Source organism: Ictalurus furcatus, chromosome 10, assembly GCF_023375685.1.
Source record: "Ictalurus furcatus strain D&B chromosome 10, Billie_1.0, whole genome shotgun sequence".
Classification (NCBI taxonomy): Eukaryota; Metazoa; Chordata; class Actinopteri; order Siluriformes; family Ictaluridae; genus Ictalurus; species Ictalurus furcatus.
The window spans coordinates 7,304,441-7,329,676 of record NC_071264.1 but is presented as its reverse complement, the minus strand read 5'-3'; the positions used below and the strand labels follow the sequence as shown (position 1 = coordinate 7,329,676).

The window sequence follows — 25,236 nt, the reverse complement described above, 5'->3', positions numbered from 1 at the left end:
AGTTTGATATTCAGGTTTAGTAAATCAAATAGCAAGTGCAGAACTAATCTATTTGCATGGAATTCTGCAACTCTAGATAAAAATATCCCAAATTTGACTTTCATTAAGTTAAACATGCAAAACGTTTTAGTCTAATAAGCTACTGATCCAGCACTGCACTGGTTCTGTAATAGCCTGCTCATTAGTTCTCAAAATGGCATCAAATCCTCACCATACTTCCACCACTTTTCAACAGACCAAATGGAAACATTCTTTCTTCACTTAATTTAGCAGCTAATACGAAGGGAAAAGCGAAGAAATGTTTCAAAACTTTCTCCATGCAAGAGGGGTTGATGATTGGCACAATTAGTATGATATATATATACATATATATATACACACACACACACACACACACACCCTCCACTAATCTTGGAACCCTTGGTAAATATGAGCAAAGAAGGCTGTGAAAATTTGTCTTTATTGTTTAACCTTTTCAACTTTTGTTAAAAAAAATTCAGAAAAATACTCTGCTCTCATCGATATCAAACAATTGCAAACAAAACACAGGTTTATCAAAAAAAATCCTTGTTAAATATATGTGTGCAACAATTATTGGCACGCTTTTAGTCAATACTTTGTGCTACCTCCCTTTGCGAAGATAACAGCTCTCAGTCTTCTCCTATAATGTCTGATGAGGTTGGAGAATACATGGCAAGGGATCTGAGACCATTCCTCCATACAGAATCTCTCCAGATCCTTCAAATTTTGAGGACTCTCCTCTTCAGTTCACCCGACAGGCATTATATGGGTTTCAAGTCAGGGGACTGGGATGGCTATGATTTTGGCAGGACCTTGATTTTGTGGTCAGTAAACCATTTTTATGTTGATTTTGATGTATGTTTTGGATCATTGTCTACTGGAAGATCCAACCATCGGCCATTTTAAGCTTTCTGGCAGAGACAGTCAGGTTTTCATTTAATATCTGTTGATAGCTGATAGAGGCCATGATGCCATGTATCCTAACAAAATGACCAGGTCCTCAGGCAGAAAACAACTTGTGGTGATGTAGGTGACTTTGGATTGTAGATTTGGAGACTTTCTGACCCCAAGATGCAACTAATCTCTGCAATTCTCCAGCTGTGATACTTGCTGTGTTACACGCGTCCAATTGCAGGTTGATTCATAACATTTCCAGTTGACTGGAACTTCTTAATTGTTGCCCTGATGGTGGAAATGGGCATTTTCAGCGCTTGTGCTATTTTCTTATAGCCACTTCCCATTTTGTGAAAGTCAACAACCTTTTGCCGCACATCACAGCTATATTTCTTGGTCTTACCCATTGTTGAGAATCACTAAGGGAATTTGGCCTATGCCTTACCTCATATTTATATTCCTGTGAAAAAGGAAGTCATGGTTGAACAATTTCCTGTTCCTAGTCACCCAGGTGTACTAAAAAAAATTAAAATATCAATGGGAATATGCTTGGGAATGGGAATAATATAATCCAAGGGGTGCCAATAATTGTTGCACACCTATATTTAACAAAGATTTTCTTTTGGATAAACCTGTGATTATATATATATATATATATATATATATATATATATATATATATATATATATATTAGAGATGCACCGATGTATACGATATATCGATACCAACTGTCATCCGATAAAGGCCATTTTTCATGCTATCGGCCATCGGCCGTGTGGGAAACATGTGGGAAAACACATCGAATTCGTGCTGTGTGTAAAGATGATGTCTCTTGTGTGGAATGATGACAAAACTGCAATTTGTAATCTCTGTAAGCTCTACACTGCTAAAAAATTTTATACTGGAAGTGAGCAGCAGTGAAGCGGGAGTTTCGGTGTCAATTTTTTATTTTTTTGCCACACTGCTCGAGCTGCTCGTGCTGAATTAAAGCACCAGTACACTGTTGAATGATTTACATGAAGATGAGTTGACAAAAAACTATATATTGCACAGAAAAATAAATTTGTAGAGTACTATATTTCATATCCAGTTAATGTTAATATACAAAAAAAGTTATAGAAATGCTTTTGTTTGTGGAGAGTGAATGTGAGACTAACAGGAGGTTTTTTACAATTCAGTCAATGTTAATATGAATTAATAACATTCAATAAATTAAGAAATGTGTTTATGTTAATTAGAATAATGTATTTTCTGTTTATGAGACCAGTTACTGTGAATTTCAACTTGCTGAAATGGAGAGAATAAAGTTTTTATTTGCATTTCTTTCAGAATTGTGGAATTAATCATTATTCATTTATTAGAAGGCATAAAAGACAGAACTATCAGTATTGGTTATCGGTATCGGTCGATATCACTCTGAATAATTGGTTATCGGTATCGGCTGAGAAATTTTGTATTGGTGCATCTCTAATATATATCTGATATATATATATATATATATATATATATATATATATATATATATATATATATATATATATATATTAAGCAAGAATACTGTGAGCAGAGATGGACAATAGTTGCTCCATAGTTGCTTGACTCTGGAAGTCATTCACAAATTTTATTCAGGTAATATATCCTGCATTTATTTTCTCAAATACACACTCAGATGTATTATATGTAAACTTTGCCCTATAGTTTTTATTGTCTTATTGATTGGTACTTGATGTGCAGAGCCTTGTGCACATCCCCCAGTTTGAATGGCAGTACATTCTGCATTTCTAAAACTGCTGCAGTGAGAAGAGTAGTGATCATACGCTAATCCAAAAAGCCACGGTTCATTGCTTTAATCAAGGCCAGCCAAGCATTGCCATTGATGCTCAAACAATGAGATATGAAATTTCATCTTGAGATACAGAATTAGCAATGAAATCCATTGTAATCAAGTTGTGTAGATAGTACGAGGTTAAAGTGTATCTCTGTAAATTCAAGGAAATGGCACTTGCACAAACTTGGCATTGTATAATGACTTCATCGACAGACCAGTGTATGCATCAGGTTACAAATTGTTATCTACCTGTTCTTTTAGTAGACACAGGTACCACGGGTATTTTGCACAAAGAAATGTCAGCTCCTTTTCAGATTTCAGCTCTTCATGAAATCAGGTTAGTGTCAAATATCACAGTTTCTCACCTGTACTTGACTCAGTGGCTGCTTTCTCTAAAAGAATTCTGTGCAGTTGACTTATAAATCCACAGTGAAGACAAGCAACAAGGATTTGGTACTTTCACATTAGCAAGTTTCTCACCAGGTTTCTTTCCCCTGGTGATGAGACCCTTGTGAATCAATATGATTCATTTTAGCTTTTGCGAGTGAATTTTCAGCCCCTATTGAAATCATTAATCATTCTCATTGCACTTTATCTTTCATGTCCCATGCAACAGCATGTTGCCCTGTCTAACACATGCTGTGTGCATTTGGGGAAGTGGGAACAAGGCACAAACTGATTCATAAAAGCAGTAATGATGACTTCATTTACAGCATTTATTGCATGTAGCAGAGTGACTTACAAAACATATACTCATGCTAGTTCAATAAGTCAGGGTTTAAGGGTGCTTTCACATATGCCGTGTTTAATAATTAGAAAGTGTTGTAGATGCTCTGGTGATTTTTTTGGATTTCTATGCACACTTGGTAAAGCTTTGTTTACTTTTTTCGGTCACTGTATTTTTGACCAATGACAAAGGACAAAGGCTTATGAATATGTTTTTAGCCCCACAAACCCCCAGACTACATTTAATAGATTTTTGGTTTTATAATTACATGCAGTGAGAAAATTAATCAAATCAAATAACAAATGAACCAAAAGTATAAGTATCAAATTTCATTCTCATTCGGAGTCAGCAACTGGAGTAATAGGTGTGGAAGCACCCTAATAATCCCATAGAGCTAAACTCTGTTATAAAGAAGTTATACGTTAGTACAACATGAAACAAAAACAGACAGCAAGGGTCTTTTTTTTTAATAAGTTAAATATGTCCCTACATATGCCTTCCTCCCAATAATTTATCTGTCTATATAACAGACATATTTACCAGGCAATTACAACCATTGCTATATGTCCACACATTACTTTAAATTCTGATGACTAGTAGGTATTATTTGCTTTGTGAACTTTGTCCATGCTACAAGTATGACATACTAGCCATAGCCCAGACCACTGCTGAGCTCATAGTCATTATCACATCAAAAGAAACCAGCAAAATAACATTACTGTGCAGGCTCCAATGTCCCTCAAGCCATCTTCCTCAATTTCCCATATTTGTAATTCAGGTCCCTTCTTCCCTTTTCTCTTATGTAGAATATTTCTGAAGATATATAAAAATGAGGAAATATAGTTAGACTCTCTGAAATGTAGCTATAAATACCAATTGTGCCCTCAACCTTAAATAGTAATGCATTTACCTCAACTCTAATTTGTCATAATAAAATAAAAATACCACAACTTAAATCCTTCCTCCAACAACAAACAGACACTTATTGGCTATATTACATTAGGGAAGTAGAAGAGAGGAGTGATAAATGGAAAAATGAAGAGGAAAGAAGGTGGGGAGGGGGCAAGGGTCCTACACTGATGAGGCTTGAGCCAAGGCTCACAGATGAAGATCAAAAGAGGCAGGCAGGAATTTTGCACAGATTAAAGCAGAATGGAGGACAAACAAAATACTCCTGGGTTTTATTAATGAGGGGAAATTAAGGTCATGGCTGAGAGTCTAATGAGTACAAGTAAAATGAACCCCAAACAAAATATCCTTAAAAAAAGAAACACAGCATTTTCTCTCACCAATGTGTTTACCACCCGTGAGTTAATTCAGCACATTTACTAAACAGAAATGTAGGTAGAAAGCTTGAGGTTAGGCTGAATTTCAATTAACATTTATTTCCTCGTTATACAGATATGCCACTGATTCTTTTATAAGTGAGTTTATAATGACTGTTTTTAAAATGTAGTACTGTTTATTGCACAAATTCTAATACAACCACTTTATTTAAACATAGATGAAGGTATTATAAATCAATTTCATACACCTAGTATATACACCTTTGGTATTTGGAGTAATACAACTTGAACAAACGGATCAAAATACACACCCCATAGCCTTGCTTCTCCAAATGTACATTTGACTTACACAACCACTACAAGTAAATGGACCTGTTTAATTTCTAACAGGCTTTTGGTTATCCTACTACCAAAAAGCTCCTGCATGCAAAATAGCATTATTGATTGACAAGCTGATTGGTGGAAACTCAATAATCACACCTTAATCTGCCATTAATCTTACTAATCACAGTTATCCTGACAACCTGTCAATTGAGTGAATGATCGTGAGAGCTATAAATGGCTCAGAGCTGTCTGGCTAAAACAACCACCGTGTACATTGATTAGAGTAGATTGTGTGAAGTGCATGCTGTTGCGATTGCACACATCTTGTCTTGCTGTCTTATCTTTGCCACCTAACCAACTTTCTTACACTTTGTATGACATTTCTCCTTCAAAACACTTTCTTCATATTTTTTCTCTAATTATTTACACCCTCCTATCATCTATACCCATTTCTAGCTTCATCTCGTGTCTGTTCCTTCCCCATTTTTTGTTCTCTCGATTGTTAATGGTGGAAGCCCTTGTACTCTGTGTTCTGTTTGATAGGGCATTGTTTATGTAAAGGAGTGGGGCAATAATAGCTGACCTTTAGAATAATGATGGTGTGGGCAGGTCAGTATCAAAGGGCCCTTCATCAGCAACCCCATCTAAACATTCTGAGACTCCGATTCACCTTTAGAACAGTCTCTACTTAATAACAATCTTCCAAACACTTAAAATCCTGGTGGCTCTCTACACACCACAGTTTGCTTAACTTTAGAGAAATATAATAATTCCATTATTTGATGGGGGACAACTGTGTCAATTGTCTTGTAATAATTGAATGTGATTAAGTGAGTTTGCATGTTTTTATTAACTCTGAGATTGGGAGATCATCCAGTCAACCAATCATGTGATAGTGCAATGCAATCAGTGCAATAATTTCATTAATGTTCAAACATCAGATTGGGGAAAAATTTGATCTCGTTGACTTTGACCATGTCATGGTTGTTGGTTCCAGACGGGCTGGTTTGAGTATTTTCCTGTTGATCTTCTGGGATTTTTGAGCGCAATAGTCTCTAGAGTTTAAAAAAATGATGTGAAAAAAGTAAAAATAACATCCACTTAGTAGGAGTTCTGCATGCAGAAACACCTTGTTGATGAGAGAGGACATAGGACAATGGTCAGACCGGTTCAATCTAACAGGAAGGCTACAGTAACTTAAATAACGACTCTTTACAACTATGATGAACAGAAAAGCATATCAGAATGCATAACACATCGAACCTTGAAACAGATGGGCTACAACAGCAGAAAACACATCAGGTTCTGATCAGGAATCTGAGGCTACAATAGGCACAAAAAACTGGATAGGTGATGATTGGAAAGAGCTTGTGCCCACTGTTTTAAAAATGATTAAAATTCCCTATTGTGCTCCAATGTTGCCTATTTTGTCAAGTAGCACTTGATTTGACCAAAAAACAAGTATATGCACTGCAAAAATTACATCTTTATATCTCGAATATGGGCAAATGTATCTAAATTTTCTTATTTTGAGATTATTATAAATCAAATATAACACTATTCAGCTTGTTTTAGATGCTTTTACTCACTTTAAATTATGCTATTTGCAGATAATTTTGCTTAAAAATGCTTAAAATTTGAAAAATCATCTGCCAATAGAACAAGACTATTTCAAGCTTGAAATGAGTAACAGATGTCCAGAAACAGGTTTAATAATCTTATATTTAGGTTATTGTAATCTTTTATAATATAGAATATTAGTTTTACTTGCTAAGATGTATGCCTTTTAGTCTAAAATGCAGATAGATAGATAGTATGAAGAGTCAGTTATGACATCATGTTAGTTTGCCATCATTCTGTGATCCATCCACATATTAACTGGTTAAACACTTATAAAATACTACCATCACATACATCAGATCATATAAATGTGCAACAAATGGGGGGAAAAAAGCTACTTTTTTCACAGAATGAAGTGTTCAGTCTTCTAGTAATCACAAAGTATTTTTATACTCACAGACACTATCATTGTATTGTCTATTTAAAAGATACTATTTAAATGCTATGTATGGCCAGTATCATGTATATCACCCATGTAAATGTCCAAGCAGTACTTAAGTCATAGTTCATTGTGAGTCATTTCAGTATTAACTCCTGACCTCTTTTGTGTGTGTGTGTAACCCAAATAAATAAAAACTAAGTACTAGTAGTCAGAATTGCAGATAGTCTTTACCTACTGTACTACAGATACTAATCTCATAAACTAAAGCATGCTAACTTGCAATAATAAAATAAATACATGATAATACAGTGATAACACACCTCAACAGGAAGGACAAGCTACTGTATGGATATTATTAGAATTTTCCTTAGCGGTCTACATGGGTGCTCATGTTTTAGAGCTTAGAGTATGAGACTCACACCCACTCAACAAATAATTGTTTGTTAGTGTAAACAGTGTTCTCTTGTGTGCCTAACACTGTTTGCATGATCCTTAGAGTATACAGTATTTTGAGGAAATTTGTCTCGTATCTGTGCTTCTGATAATTAAACCTGGCCTTGGTTTTTGTATTATCTACTGCATCTCTCAAGGCCAGAAAATCCACTGGGAAATTAGTTTTGTTGACTGAAATATCTTGTACCAAAGATTTCTAGAAGTGACAATACTTATGATCAGTGATTAGAGAGCTGAGGTTTTATGTTTAACCATTTTCTTTTGTGCAAACAATGATAAAATAACATTTTTTAAAATGGTCTTGATGTTAACATCTTGCTTGAATAATCCAATATTTTCCATAATAATCCCATACACTAATAAAGGTTGATTTAAATCAGGGGTGTCTAAACGTTTTCCAAAGGGTGCCAGATTAGACCTGATCAAAATACTCTAGGTCGGTCATATGCACAGTTATAAACTGGGTTAAATTAACTAATGAATATGAATTATAAATATGAATATCTCAAAGTGAAGACTTTCAACTTCAGTTAAGGTATTCACATCAACATCGGGTGAATGATGTAGGAATTACAGCACTTTTGGAATGTGGTCTCCAAACATAATTGGATGAACTAACAATCATATATTAAACTGTCATTTTTAATACTTGGTTGCAAATCCACTTTAGTTAATGACTCTTTCAAGAATTCACGAAAAGGCTTTCAGTGCGGTTTCTGGTTCGTTTGAAATTGCTCATTCTCGGTGTTAACTTTGTGTTTTTTTTGTCTGTAGCCACGACTAAATATCTTTCTTAAATCAAATGAACATTTTATTGGTACACAGGTCTTGATGCATGTGGGGAGCGAAGGCTAGCCCGTCAGGTCCAATCCCACAGAAGAGCTACTGTAGCACAAACTGCTGAAAAAGTTAATGCTGGCTATGATAGAAAGGTGTCAGAACACACAGTGCATCGCAGCTTGCTGTGTATAGGGTTGCTTAGCTGCAGACTGGTCAGAGTGCCCATGCTGACATGCAGAATGTATGATAGGTGGCACCTGCCGGCTAACGCACTGCGATTTTTCCTTTGTTAACACAACAGACGGTGTTAACACAGTTAGCGAAAATACTATAGACTGTGTGTGTATATACACATATATACAGGTGCATCTCAAAAAATTAGAATATTGTGGAAAAGTTTATTTTCTTCCATATTGTAATTCAAAAAGTGGAACTTTCATATATTCTAGATTCATTACACATAAAGTGAAATATTTTAAGCCTTTCTTTGTTTTAATCTTGATGATTTGGCTGTGTTAACAAAGGAAAAATTGCATTGTGTTGGCTGGCAGGTGCCACCTGTCATACATTCTTAAAGAAAAGCCATGGGCCATTTCACATCTGTCCTCGGTCGCATTTGACCCTGGGGCTTGACTTTGGGCATGACTTCCAAACCACAAACAGTGGATAAAATCCAAAGATATGGTTATTTGTTAGAATGGAAAACAATGCTGACTGACACTATTGCTCACCTGTGCATGAGTCTGAATGAGTGGATGATAGAGAGAGAGAGAGAGAGAGAGAGAGAGAGAGAGAGAGAGAGAGTATGGACAAGGGATTTTCACTGCTTGTTGTTAAACGTTTATCAGGTAAAGCCAGCCTAAATAGGGTTATATTTTCACATACGTACCATAGAAATTGGTATAAAGTGCTTATTCTGAAATAACAGAAACAAGAGAGAACATTAGATTGCTCCCTGGACACAGCTAATGACTCCCCAACCTGCTGTTCATTCTGGTGTTTTTCTTGCATTATGAGCATTTTTTTTTAGTTCCAGGTTTTAATGTGAACAGTCTGCACAAACAATGTTCATTAGAGAAGTTCAACCCTGAATGCTAAAATGAAATGCTGAGAGAAAGCAATGTAACATTGCTTGCACAAGGACATCACTTTCCTTATGCCAGCATGTAGAATATTACACATAGCACATTTCACAAAGAACAATCAGCACAACAGGCATTCTCCATGTCTGTCTGAATATATTACAGGAATTTGGTAGTGCAGAACTTCTAATTATATTATTGGTCAGATGTGCATTGCAGCAATCTGAAAGAATGATGGAGAGCCTGAAGTCAAACTGAGCCATTGTTAACTCTCTCTCTGTAGCTTCAAGATGTTTCCTTTCTGGTCAGTATATATAAATGCTATTCTCTTCTAATTCAGGATTGTTGTGTTCGTTCTCTGAAAACAATGTGCAAGTTTCTCCAAAAGTATATTGCTCAATTGTAATCACTGTACATCAACTGTATGTTTACCCATTTCAATCACACCTAGCCTTCTATCTTTATGTAACATATACACCCCCCTCCAAAAGTACTGGAACAGCAAGCACCTACAAATTGGGTGGTCTACCACCAAAGGTATTCACCATGTTTTAAGTTGTTTAACACATCTAGATGTAAATATCAGTAAATGAAAGTTGAAAATCTGATATATGGCAAAAACAATATAATTGGACTTACTGTTCCAATACTTTCAGAGGGGACTGGATTGATGGATAAATAGATAGATAGATAGATGAGTGTGCATGGATTAACTACTAAACATCAATAACCGTAAACCTTTGATATATTGTTTTAAATTAGTCAATAGGTTGATTGTATAGATGTGTATGATGGTTTGTATTTTTCCAGAGTATCTATACAACTTAAGTTGTACCCATATGAATAATGTATTAGTAGTGAAATGATTAGGGCTCCCTTGTGAGATACAGTGTCTGCTTAATCGGGGTGGATAAATCACTAGCCCGGGCACCTGAGACCAGCAGAGTACTGAGTATTACTGTTTTATTTATAATTGCCTATTAGACAACCAAGAAATAATAATACCTTGTATTCACTTTCACGGAACAAAGTTTTCATTTGGTATGTCTCTATTTTTAAATTTCACATGTTCCATGGTGGTGCATGACAACTCAAAGCTGGAATTATAGCACAAACCTCCTTATCCTACCAAGCTGCTACACTACGCACATCAGCTGACACACATCATCTGATCTGGCGGATGGTAGAATGGTGTAAACTATGCTGATTAATTAGCATGCATGGATAACAGCAGCAGGACGTATGATGAAACCCGAGCAAAAATAAAAACTCCAGCGCAGAGCTGTCAACCCTTCTAGCCAGACAACACCTTTTATGTGTGATGCAAGGACAGAATAGTCCATTGCATAGCTGAAACTTTGGCCAACAGCTTACTGACTTTTTGTAGAGGTCACACACATGAAGCGTTACATCAGAAAGAGAATAATGATCATAAAGTGATTTGTTTCCATAGTCTCTATTAATTCAGTTAACTAGCTATTATACAGAACTGGCTCGCAATACTTTATTACATTATGTTTGCTACCACGTTTACTTATTAGCCTAGACAGTAAGGCTTCTGGATAACCAAAACATGGCACTGAGCTTGGCGCTCCATGAGCTAGCCAATGAATTTATGTTTCGCCCCTCACCTCACACAATTTGACTATTTACTATTTACAGCAGTTGAATCATCTTAATCTCTTCATTCCACAGAATCGTACAGTCTTAATTGAATGGTGCACATTCTTAGTAATACAGACTTTGACGTTTACCCATTGTACAGCCAAACATGTAGTAGCTAGATCATTAGAAATATTCTTGCGTGTTTTTTATCCCATTAAATGATAAAAAAAAAAAATGATATGGACAACCAAATACATTTACTTTAATAGGGAAGTACAGTCCAGCTGTATCATTAATAATTTCATAGATTGCCGGCAGCTTTATTGCTTCTCATGATGCATCATCTAAATTACAAAAAGGAAGTATTAAAAGCATGAAAGTACTGTGTTACTGAATTCAACACACCAAGAGCATGACTCTCACAAATAAGTAAATAATTAAATAAATGTGCAGAAAATGTCAGGAAGCTATTATCAGTAATTCTGTCATTTCATCTCTATTTTTCTTTCTCAGTATTTTATCCTTAGACTAAACGCTGATTTTTGTCACAGCCATTGATTGCCTTCAGAAAGGTCAGCAGTGCTGTCGTCCTTATTATACAAAAGTGCAGGGAACGTGTGAGAGGATAATTCAATGCACATTTATCATAATCCAAAGAATTGCTTTCCCCCTTTTCTGTATCTTGATCTTTTACCTCTGAATAAATGTATTTCTTAGGAATATGAAATGGGCATTATGAAATATGAATACGAATACAAGACTATAGTCAGAATGAGACTTTGAGTATTGTGCTTTTTTAGTTTATTTATTTCTATAAAAAAAAATATGAATAAGGTGTCTAATTGTTGGTAATTAAACAGCTATAAGCTATAAGTTACTATAAGTTAATGACATAGAGGTCAAGATAAATGAGTAAATAAATAATTATTATTATTGATACCCAAAATTATCAGTTGTATCTCCTAGCCTGTTCTGACTCGAGTTGCTGTATCTTCTCGAAGTGATTGGAATTCCAGAATTTTCTAGTATAGAAGCTCAAAGTGGCCAAAATTCCCATTGACTTGCATTAAAACTTTCTGACTGGTATAACTCCATGAGCTTTCAAGGTACTTCCACCAAACTCAGCACACATCTTCAGGCTGATCACACTGGTCAGGTATTTTTCCAAACTGGTCGGACTCCCGTTATTCCCATTGCAGACTATGAAAATTCCCAAAAACTCCCATTCACTTACATTGAGGGTATGTTCAGAACCTGGCTCCAATTGTCAAAACTCACACACATCTGAGTGCACACGGCCTGAAGCCTAAAAATATTGGGACACGGCCCGGCTCCAAAAGTATTGGAAAGCAGCCGAGCTCCAAAAAGTATTGGGACGCTGCCTAGCTCCAAAAGTATTGGGACGCTGTCTAGCAACACCCTAGCAACCACTCAGAACACCCTAGCAACCCCCTAGCAACCACTCAGAATACCTAGCAACCACCTAGCAACACCCTAGCAACCATCCAGAACACACTAGCAACTGCCTAGCAACCACCCAGAACACCCTAGCAACTGCTTAGCAACACACTAGCAACCACCCAGAAAACCCTAGCAACTGCCTAGCAACACCCTAGCAACCACCCAGAACACCCTAACAACTGCCTAACAACCACCCAGAAGACTCTAGCAACTGCTGAGCAACCACATAGAACACTCTAGCAACCACCTAGAAACACCCTAGCAGACTTGCTTTCTCAAGCCAACATCAAAGTTTGTCATGACAAACTTTACCTACAGTGCGTTCGGAAAGTTTTCACAATGCTTCACTTTTTTCACATTTTGTTATGTTACAGCCTTATTCCAAAATGGATTAAATTCATTATTTTCCTCAAAATTCTACAAACAATACCCCATAATGACAACGTGAAAGAAGTTTCTTTGAAATCGTTGCAAATTTATTAAAAATAAAAAAAACAAAAAAAGCACATGTACATAAGTATTGACAGCCTTTGCCATGACACTCAAAATTGAGCTCAGGTGCATCCTGTTTCCACTGATCATCCTAGATATGTTTCTACAACTTGACTGGAGTCCACCTGTGGTAAATTCAGTTTATTGGACATGATTTGGAAAGGCACACACCTGTCTATATAAGGTCCCACAGTTAACAATGCATGTCAGAGCGCAAACCAGGCCATGTAGTCCAAGGAGACAGGATTGTATCGAGGCACAGATCTGGGGAAGGGTACAGAAACATTTCTGCAGCATTGAAGGTCCCAATGAGCACAGTGGCCCCCATCATCCATAAATGGAAGAAGTTTGGAACCACCAGGATTCTTCCTAGAGCTGGCCGCCCGACCAAACTGAGCGATCAGGGGAGAAGGGCCTTAGTCAGGGAGGTGACCAAAAACCTGATGGTCATTCTGACAGAGCTCCAGCGTGTCTCTGTGGAGAGAGGAGAACCTTCCAGAAGAACAACCATCTCTGCAGCACTCCACCATCAGGCCTGTATGGTAGAGTGGTCAGACAGAAGCCACTCCTCAGTAAAAGGCATATGACAGCTTGCCTGGAGGACTCTCAGACCATATGAAACAAAATTCTCTGGTCTGATGAAACAAAGATTGAACTCTTTGGCCTGAATGGCAAGCGTCATTTCTGGAGGAAACCAGGCACCACTCATCACCTGGCCAATACCATCCCTACAGTGAAGAATGGTAGTGGCAGCATCATGCTGTGGGGATGTTTTTCAGCGGCAGGAACTGGGAGACTAGTCATGATCGAGGGAAAGATGAATGCAGCAATTTACAGAGACATCCTTGATGAAAACCTGCTCCAGAGCGCTCTGGACCTCAGACTAGGGCGAAGGTTCATCTTCCAACAGGACAACGACCCTAAGCACACAGCCAAGATAACAAAGGGGTGGCTACAGGACAACTCTGTGAATGTCCTTGCGTGGCCCAGCCAGAGCCCAGACTTGAACCCGATTGAACAATTCTGAAGAGATCTGAAAATGGCTGTGCACCGACACACCCCATCCAACCTAACGGCGCTTGAGAGGTCCTGCAAAGAAGAATGGGAGAAACTGCCCAAAAATAGGTGTGCCAAGCTTGTAGCATCATACTCAAAAAGACTTGAGGCTGTAATTGGTGCCAAAGGTGCTTCAACAAAGTATTGAGCAAAGGCTGTGAATACTTATGTACATGTGATATTTTGGTTTTTATTTTTAATAAATTTGCAAAGATTTCAAACAAACTTCTTTCATGTTGTCATTATGGGGTATTTTTTGTAGAATTTTGAGGAAAATAATGAATTTAATCCATTTTGGAATAAGGCTGTAACATAACAAAATGTGGAAAACTGTGAATACTTTCCGGATGCACTGTATCTAGTTATTATTATTATTAGTAGTAGTAGTAGTAGTAGTAGTAGTAGTAGTAGTAGTTGTAGTATTAGTATTTTTATCATCATCATCATCATCATCATCACCATCATTGTTATTATTGCTATTATTATTATTATTATTATTATTATTAGTTAGTTAGTTAGTTAGTTGGTTAGTTCATTTCCATTTGGGCATTTCCCACTGGACAGACTCCTGTTGTATTTGGTAAAATGTCTGGGAATGGCTCAGTTCAGAGTTCCAGTTGGAGCTTTATTTTTCTCCAGCTGAATTTCATATTTTAATGCTTGCTGATTTTACTACTGTCTAAGTTGTTCAAAAACACTAATGTATCTGTCTATCTGTCTCTCTCTGTCTCTCATATTTAGATTACTGTGAAGAACCACTGCTGGCATTGCTCCCCTCAGCTTCCTTTCAGAGTTCATCAAGATCTTCTGACAGCCACTCGCCACACTTTGCAAAACTCTACACCAGAGATGGTATATGTTTAAATTATTTTATTTCATCAGTTAGCTGCAGTTCCCAAGAGCTATTACACAGGGCCTGTTGGAGTTGTTTGATCTTACTGAGGGCTTCTTTCATGGCTTATCAGTGCAGGTGATAAGGCCTGAAAGGGAGCACTAGTGAGAAATGTGTTCTTATCCAGAATATCTTTACTCAAAGCTGTTTAAATACTGTAGGTAGTGTGAATTGAACCCTGTCTGCAAAAGGTATAAACTGTCTCAGTGTCTCTCTCTGGTGACCTCTGACACCGATGACACTGTTTTTATGCTATTCTTTGAGCATTTAGGTGACAGATTCAAAATGCAAAATTGTGTCTCAGTTGTAATAAAGTCAGTTATTGATATTTCATCTATTAATAAGCATGTAGTTCTGAAATTCTAGGCTTATTGTTCTAAGGTATTGACAAACCAACAAGCTGAAATGTTTCTTAATGTGCTCTTGTCAGCTTTCTCTCATGACCTGAAATTCTGTATCGTCTAGAACAAAAGTGGCCACAGCATCAAACAATAGTGTATAACAGGGAATTTATTGTTTATTAGCAGAGTTATATTTGTTTATCACCTTTCATATTATCTAGCTACCTACTCAGACAAGAAATGTACACTGCACTGCATTAGGGACAAATATTGTTCTGCATCTGCTACAGATCTGAATAGCAGAGCCTGCCTTGTATCTTCTTACACAACGGCCATACTGGTCCTGATCTGTTTTATGTATTTGCCCCAAAACAGATTTATAACAGGCCCTGATTAACAAAGAATATTATTCAATCTGGTGTTAAACTGCGGCAGTTCTGAGTGTTATTTTTAATATCTGTAGCACAGACCCAGTTCAATAGTGGTTCAAACTATTAAGCTAGTATTTAACATATTTTACTACTTTCACCCAACCATCTAAAAAAATATATCAAGCTGCTTCCATTGCCTAATACTTGATACTTCCATTACCTAATACTTTAATATTTGACCTGTATAGTCTATTTTTATTTTCTCAGGATTTTCCTTTTTAATCCTTTATCCATCATCCCTTTCTACTTTGTATATACTGCTTTGCGTTTTGTTTATATAATTTTTTTTATTGAAAAACTTCCCCAGTTAACATTCCAGGTTTGCAGATACTCCTCATTCAGTCTGTGTGATATGTTATCTGTTATATGAGCCAAGTGTGTACCACCCATGTGACATGGGTGGACATAAATGAAGACCACAAAGCAAACACAAAGCGAAAAAGATCACAAAGAAAAAAAAAAAAATAAATCCAGTATGACTGCTAATGTAATAATATAATTCCCTCATTTAAGTTACTTTCACTCTGTGCAAAACCCTTTTTCCCCATTTAGTCAGATCTCCTAATCTGTATTCTAAATGAAAAACCTTTATGTGGTAAGTGAAACTGCTCACTTTGCTGTGTTCATTTTAAAAAAGAAAATTGGACAAACTGAAAACAGAAAGCGTTATATGGTGAAATACAAAACAAAACAGAACAGCAACATTAGAAGGGCCACTGCTGCCCCAAGCAGCTTTAAAAGTTTAATATATTCTATAATTGTCACGTAATTCACATGATGGAGGTTAGGACGGATGCAAATGCAGATAAAAGCTTTATTAGTGTAGAGATAGGCAGACAATTCCAAAACGTGAGACAATAGCGTGGTCAAAAACAGTCAATACGTCAGGCGATTGGCAAATGGGTATAAACAAGGCTAAACAGGAATTGAGAATAAGGGCGAGAACAAGATCAAAACTATAACACATGAAACGAGGAACAAATGCTTGGTATATGGAAAACTCATGTAAGACGTCGCGAGGTACGAAGAGACACGAGGGGTTTAAATGACAAATGTAATCAAGGGTGAACACAAAACAACTGAGACTAATGGTGACACATACGGGGAAAAACAAATGACAATACAGGGCCGGAGACAGGACATAAACCATAACAGATGCATGCGTTGAAAGTAAATAAAGTCAATGCCACTGAAAAACCAGAAGCATGTGCTTGCACTTCGGCGTGCTCTGCATGCTCCAGCACTTAGCGCGAGGGGAAAATGTGATAATAATGATATAAAGATATATAGACTTGTGTACTTTTACTTTATAACTCGTTTTTGTTATTTGTAAAGTAACGCTGACTACTATAAAAATATAAGTCTGTGAAGTTTTATTGATTGAATGTTAGGCTGCTCCATGAGGTGTTTGCTACTGTATCTTTCTCTATGTCTTTGAGTCAGGAGTGATGGAGCCAGAATGCTCACATCCAGTCAACATCTGCTTCTGGTGGATGTGCACTGACTCCAAACACTGGCATTTTTTGGTTTTTCAGACTCTGTTTTTATTCCTCCAAGCAAGAATAAAGTTTAAATAAATGAAAAATATATCTAAATAGATAAACACATACGCAAAAACAAATAAATAAATAATACAGGACACAGAATGGAAGATGCCAACATCCAGGTGGTGCAAAAATGATAAACCTGCAGTATTTCCTCGTAAGCCCCTACATTTTGCTATTTGCACAGCCTTGAGCTTTATGAGGATTGTATATAAATTGTACCAAGTTTAAAGCAAAAAAAAAAAAAAAAAAACAACAACAACAACAAAAAATTTTACAACTCACAGTAACTAAGTAATTTGGCTTTCCAAATATCAGTGTAATAGTTCATTATCACCTGTACGTAAATGAAATGTTAATATGACAATCAAATTGTTTTATTTGAAGTAGCTATCATCATAACTCATTCCCACAGCCAAAACTCATGCTGAAATCACTGCAGTACAAGATTAAATGGATACAGCAGTAAGGAATCAACAATCCCCTGAAGCCAATCCATAACTACAGCAGCACAGTCTGGAAATCACTTTTTCCTAACACATTATACTCCTGAAAAAGATCTTCTAAACAAGCAGGAAATAACCTGTTCAAAATTTTTACTCATAACTGGTTTACAACTTTTACTCTGATACTTGTATGTGCATCAAGCATGGCGTACATACATTGATTAAAGCTCTAGGCACATTCAAACCATGTAATGGCATACAGAGGAGCATAAGTATAATGGTTTAAATAATTTAATTAATTTTCAGAAACAAGAACAACCCAGCCTGGGGCACAGGACTTTCCTCTGAATTTTAGCAACACAACCAAAAAATGGTCACTAGCTGGTAAGGAAGTGTTTCAATTCACTGCATTGTCAAAATTAGAAAACAGCTACATAACTAGTAAAGAAAATGGAAAGCAAATAGGAGGTTCTCAGAGAGGCAAGCATGACAGAAAAAAAGCCCAGAGAAAGGCCTGAGGTCTACATACCTAAGGTTGACACTCAGGAAAGCAACAGAATCTATGACCAGAGAAAGGAGAGAAACACAGGGAATGGTTCAGACGCTGACTCTAAATTCATGGCCTGACTCTGAGAAATGTCAAAGACCTTAACAAATGTTATGACTGACACTAGGAAAGAAGCCAACAGACTAATAAGCAGAACCAGTTACTGCACTCGGTTTACAAAACAGAGTCTGAGATTGACACTATGATTAGATCCGAGACTGAGACAATGGAAGGAACAGGAATGGGACCAGGGTCTGAGATTAGGGTTAATGACAGTAAGAATCAATCCCAGTTCTCACCTCATCACCATCCACAACTACACCAGACTTTATCCTCATCCTCATTGTGGATTTATGTCAGTTTTTGTATTTGAGCATGTGGAACAAGGAGCCGCTGTTTGTTCCTGGGCAAGGAATTAGATTTCTTTACGCTCTAGGGAATCTAGTTACTTCTTTTCATTATCATTATATTCACTTACAATAACCGGGGAAAGAAAAGTAGATGAGACTAGCAGTATGCCCTGCATGAGCTTGAGCCTTGGACTCAGGTAGAATATAGAAAAATACAAACAAATGTGGAAGAATGAGGAGCATTTAGGTCTATTACAGGTCGAGCAGATTTGCTTAGCTACTGTAATGTAATATCACTGCTCTGAGGTCTGTACATTGTCCTCTAGAGCTGAATTAGAGATTGCCATCAGAATATCAGAGAGGACAAGCCATAAAACGTAACATAGTTTCTATTGTATATTTTATGTCACTGCTCTTAACTTCCTCCTGGCTCGATTCTCTCGTTGTTCTCTCTGTAGGTTCTGGTGGCTGGTCTCCAGACAGTGAGGACCGTCGACCCTGGCTGCAGTTAGACCTAAGAGATCGGTTGGAGGTGACAGTAGTGGCCACGCAGGGCCGATGGGGCAGCGCAGACTGGGTGAGCAGCTACCAGCTGCAGTACAGTGACTCTGGCAAAACATGGAGATCCTACAGACAAGACAACATGCCATGGGTAAGTCTGCAACCATGTGCAGGCTCTGCATGTGTAGTGCTATAAAGAGCAGCTCTGCTACTCAGTCACTGCAACTGCATCATGACTTATAGTTGATTTCTGCTCTATTTATTCAACTGGAAATCTGTGTTCATGTCTGAATGAATGCACAAAGAGGCATATTTTTCTACCAAGGGCAATAAGACAGAGGTTTACCAAGTAATTTAATTGAATTTCATTGAAATTGGCAGTCATATGACTAACAGTTTGTCTATATGGAACACTATTTTCATACAGACACAAGTACACCTTAATGGTATTAATCAGGCATGTGCACACAGACATCAAAGGTGGCTTGAGCCCTGCCCTTTTTATTCCTCATTTTTTTCTGGGGTGCTTTTTTATATATATATATATATATATATATATATATATATATATATATATATATATATATATATATGTTGTTCTACAAAATTGGTACCTTTTCAACTTTGAAAAATGTAAATATAAAATAAGTTTAATAAAAAAAATTCTTTTTAAAATATCCATGAAATGAAGACAGCTTAAAGGCTATGTAATTTTTTATTTTACGACTATTTATCTACCACATGTTTTGATATTTTTGTCATCCCTGTTACAGACACAAGCATTACTATATACTGTAGTTTTAATTAGAACTATGTAATAGTTTTCCCATAAATGATCAGTATTTAAGTCCCTGTTTTCACTGGGATTGTTTAAATTTATTTATTTTTTTCAATCTTATATTTGCATTCAGATGACCAAGAACATCCTCATTTTGGAGGGTATTTTTTCTAATGTAAATTAGAAAAAAAAAAAATAAATAAATAAATATATATATATATATATATATATATATATATATATATATATATATATATATATATATATTATTTACAAGAGAGATCTTAAAAGAAGGGATTTTGATATTAGTCCAAAATACAATATAGTTAAAGTTACAATGGCAAAACCTGGAAGGCCATTTCAAATCATTTTTACAGTTTTATGAAATTAATGACAGCAACAAGATTGACATCATAGTAACAGGACTGACCAGAATACCAAGGATGACAGGACACACATTCTTCAGCATACACTCCACATATTTGTTTACAAGTTTTACCTTTTTAAATTGCATTACATTGTTTTGCACTTACTTGGCATAGTTGTATTAGTGAACCACATTACCTTTCTAAGAGATCTAATGTTTTAAGGGTATTGTAATTAGACCCATGTGTTCATCTGTTTGTCTGTGTGAGTATGTACAAAATGAGAGACTCATTTTACTGAGTAAGATCCAACCATATGTCTCTCTGAATCTCCATATGGTGGGCAGTGACTCGCAGTGGGGCAGGGATGAAACAAACTACATCATCATACAGGTACCAGAGTACATCATCTCGATTAGGCCAAAAAAATTTATTTAGAACTGCACTATGCATCCATTTGACCTGGGCGTAGGAGTCATCCGTTGCAATCACAATCCCTGGATAAAGGTTATCGTCGTATCTGACCACACACCACTTTCCAATGACCTCTGAACTGGTCCATTCAACTGCACTGTGTTGGATTGGAGTTTGGTCACACAGAAAACTGATGGAACTGGGAATCTGGGCATTGGCATTCAAGCCTCTTCATAGCTACACTCATGCAACTGACATCACGGCAGATCAGGCTACCTCTTGCCAGTGTCACAACCTGATGTAGGTGCATTGTTGAGGGAACTGGGCAGATGTTTCTCAAAACATCCATCCATCCATCCATCCATCTTCTATACTGCTTATCCATCTTCAGGGTCATGGGGGAACCTGGAGCCTATCTCAGGAAGCATCGGGCACAAGGCGGGGTACACCCTGGACAGGGTGCCAAGCCATCGCAGGGCACACTCACATACATATTCACACACCCATTCATACACTACGGACACTTTGGACATGCCAATCAGCCTACCATGCATGTCTTTGGAATGGGGACTGGGGGAGGAAACCGGAGTACCCGGAGGGAACCCCCACAGCACGGGGAGAACATGCAAACTCCACACACACAGGGCCACAGTGGGAATTGAACCCCCGACCCTGGAGGTGTGAGGTGAACATACTAACCACTAAGCCACCGTGCGCCCTTTCTCAAAACATATATATACTTTTTCATATATAATTGTTTAAATTTATACATGCCTCAGCATGGCCTGCACTGCCTTCTCTACATCCTCCTCCTCAACAAAAAATAGCTTGATGGAGGTTTGTGTTCCGAAGAGTGCTGAAAACAGAAACCTTGCATCAGGTGTGTCATGGACTTTGCTGACAAGGTCATCTGCTTGTCTCTTCAGCGCACCTCCTACTCCATCAGGAGCTCCCTTGCCATGGTTGGCTTCAAAGAAATTCCACATGCCTTGTGTGAAGCCTCTTTTGTATAGTTCTGTGCAAAAGAAGTAGAAGTTACCACGCTGGCGGTATTGTGTACAGGGACCATCACTTAGAAAATGCAGCACCTTCACAGCAGAGTACTCCTGCCTGATGTAGTTCGGCATCGGCCTGATATGTTCCCAAAGGCTCATATGCCACCAACACTGAATGATATAGGTATTACTTGTAATTCAGTAATACACTTTAAAAATGTCTGCATTTTACACCGATAAACTTTAAAAAATGTGTGGCTAAGGTGACATCTAATCTATGTCATCCGTGTTACCCATATGTCAAAACCTGTTACTCTAGAAAACTAACAGGGCTGACAGTAACAGGTTTGACGATTTCAAGCTAATTTGCTAATTGCTAGCTAATAGGTCAAGGCCACAAAAGCACATGTACCCTTTGAAAGGATATTACTTGTAGATATTGATTATATAGATATAAAATTGTTTAAATTTCTACTTTAAAAATAGTAACAGTTTTGACATTGCATGATGTCCCCCCCACCCCCAGTCAAACCTAATAAATCATCAAAAATAGAACATTATAGAAGAGAGAGAGAAACTTACTTGTGTTTTAACTGTTGGAATCCTGGTTGAGAGATCACTGGAATGTATCATTATTTTACAAGGGATTTTGGTGACGGTAACAGGGCTCACATGAAATCGGGGACACTGATAAAATGATTTATATTTTATTAAAATAATGTATGCTTATGCCAAAACATTGCTTAACAGTGAGACTATACTTAGAACAATGTGCAAATGTGATTTTGTATCATTTTGCCTTCAATTTGCAAATTAAAAGTCAACAATCATAGCGAGGGACAGGCCAAAATCCCTTACCCTTAACAGCATAAATGCAATTTAATTATTTTAAATAATATTTAATTGACTTTAATTTAATATATTTATATATTTATATTTATTCATTTAGCAGACGCTTTTATCCAAAGCTACTTACAAATGAGGAAATACAAGCAAAGCAATATATCAAGCGGAGAACAATACAAGTAGTGCTACCATACAAGATCTTTGTATTGACTTATAGAAAAGCAATGTGGGGATAATGTGGGGTTAGCGTTTTAGGGATTAGTTAGATGTTCACTGAAGAGGTGGGTCTTCAGCTGTTTTTTGAAGATAGTGACATTGTCTGTGGTCCAGATTGAGGTTGGAAGTTCATTCCATCACTGAGGGACAGATAGTGTGAAAGTTCTGGAAAGGGACCATGAGCCACACTGAGTAGGCACTACTAAGCGTCGGTCATTAATTGATCGCAGATTGCATGAGAGAACATAAGCCTTCAGGAGAGTGTTGAGGTAGGACGGTGCTGTTCCAGACAAGGTCTTGTACGTGAGCATCAAAGCCTTGAATTTGATTCGGGCAGCTACAGGAAGCCAGTGGAGGCAGATGAAGAGGGGTGTGACGTGGGTTCTTTTGGGCTGGTTGAAGACAAGACGTGCTGCTGCATTCTGAATCATCTGAAGGGGTTTGATGGAGCTGGCTGGGAGGCCCGAGAGTAGTGCATTGCAGTAGTCCAATTTTGATATGACAAGATCCTGGACTAGTAGTTGTGTAGCCTGTTCGGTGAGATAGGGTCTGATTTTCTTGATATTGTACAGAATGAACCTACAGGACCGTGCAGTTGTTGAAATGTGGTCTGTAAAAGTCAAGCTGTCATCAAAAGTCACCCCAATGTTCCTGGCCGTCCTGGTTGGCTTGAGTGTGGTTGAGCCGAGCTGTACAGTGAGGTTGTGGTTGATTGAGAGGCAGGCTGGGATGACGAGCAGCTCAGATTTTGCCAAGTTGAGCTTAAGGTGGTGTTCCCTCATCCAGACCGAGATGTCCGACAGGCGAGCAGAGAGTCGTACAGAGACAGATGGATCATCAGGCTGGAAGGACAAATGGAGCTGAGTGTCATCAGCATAGCAATGATATGAGAAGCCATGAGACTCAATCACCTGCCCTAGAGATGTAGTATAAATAGAAAAGAACAGTGGACCCAGGACTGACCCCTGAGGAACCCCAGTTGTGAGTTGCTGAGTTTCAGAAATACCTCACCTCCACAATACCTTGAAGGATCTGCCAGAGAGATAGGATTCCACCCACCACAGAGCCGTTCCGGTGATACCTAGGCTGGAGAGAGTTGCCAGGAGGATCTCTTGATACACAGTGTCAAAAGCAGCAGAGAGGTCGAGTAGGATGAGGACAGATGATCTTGAGGTTGATCTTGCTAGTCGTAAGGCTTCAGTGACAGAAAGCAGAGCAATCTCTGTGACTGCTTTTGAAGCCTGATTGCTTGGTGTCCAGGAGGTTGTTCTGTGTGAGAAAAATGGAGAGTTGATTAAAATAAGCATTTTCAAGTATTTTGGAAAGAAACGGGAGGAGGGAAACAGGTCTATAGTTGTCAACCGCAACAGGGTTAAGCAGTGGGGTAACCCTGGCCTGCTTAAATGAGGTAGGGTATGTGCCAGTCGAGAGGGATATGTTAAAGATGTGTGTGAGTACAGGTAATAGTGTGGGAGAGATGGACTGAAGAAAGTGAGAAGGGATAGGGTCAAGAGGACAGGTTGTGGGACAGCTAGAGAGGAGGAGTTTTGAGACATTAGTCTCTGAGAGAGGAGAAAAGGAGGCCAGTTGAGAGTTACATGGAGGAGGAGCCGGTCTGTCATGTCTGGGGTGGAGAACTGGTTCCTGATTGATGTAACCTTGTTGGAAAAGAAAGTGGCAAAGTCGTCTGCATTGAGAGAGGTAGGGGAAGGGGGAGGAGAAGGACAGAGAAGAGAAGAAAAGCTTTTGAGGAGAGTACAGGTATTGGGAGAGCTGCCAATCTTCTCTTGGTAGTATGTGGCTTTAGCAGTGGAGATGCTATGGGAAAAAGTGGTTAGGCCAGTCGGATCGTTAGATTTACGCCATTTCCTTTCAGTTGCTCTTAGTTTGGCCTGGTTGTTACGCAGAGCTTCTGAGAGCCAAGGGCTAGGGGGTGATGTGTGAGCTGGTCTGGAGGTTAGGGGCAGATGCTGTCAAGAGAAGATGTTAGAGAGCAACATAGCATGTAAGTTGCAGTGTTTAATTCCACTGAGGAGAGGTGGCTATTAGAGAGGGACGTGAGGTTGTGACAATGGAGGAGAAGTGTGAGGGGGAAAGGGAGTGAAGATTGCAACGAAAGTCAATAGAAGGTGGAGACAGTGAGGGAGGTGAGGGGAGAGAAATGGAAAACTGGATAAAGAAATGGTCAAAGGCAGTGGTTTTCAAAGTGGAGACCGCGGCCCCCTTGGGGGCCTCCAGGGGGTGCCCGGGGGGCCTCAACAATTTGGTGTGAAAAATAAATTCTCACTCTCAGACAACCACACAGACACACACACACACACACACACACACACACACACACAATCAATTCCTAATATAATGTAATGTAAAGATGTAAGATGTAATTATTAATTTTAAAAAAAGGGGGATATATTCAGAAGTCTGTATTTTTAATGTGTTTTAAAGACATCTTGCAAAAGGGGGGCCTCAGTCAAATGTTAATGCCATTTGGGGGGGGGGGGGGCCTTGCCCTGGAAAAGTTTGGGAACCCCTGGTCAAAGGTATGGAGAGGAGTAATG

At 38.0% G+C, this 25,236-nt stretch overlaps 1 protein-coding gene across 1 annotated transcript in view; it reads left to right on the top strand.

The window, feature by feature from the left end:
• cntnap5l (contactin associated protein family member 5 like) overlaps positions 1 to 25,236 on the top strand; it is a 109,089-nt gene that overhangs the window by 13,056 nt on the left and 70,797 nt on the right. The window contains exons 2-3 of the mRNA XM_053635076.1: positions 14,754 to 14,864; positions 19,022 to 19,215. Of these exons, the coding sequence (XP_053491051.1) occupies positions 14,754 to 14,864; positions 19,022 to 19,215 (305 nt within the window). The remainder of the gene's footprint in view (positions 1 to 14,753; positions 14,865 to 19,021; positions 19,216 to 25,236) is intronic.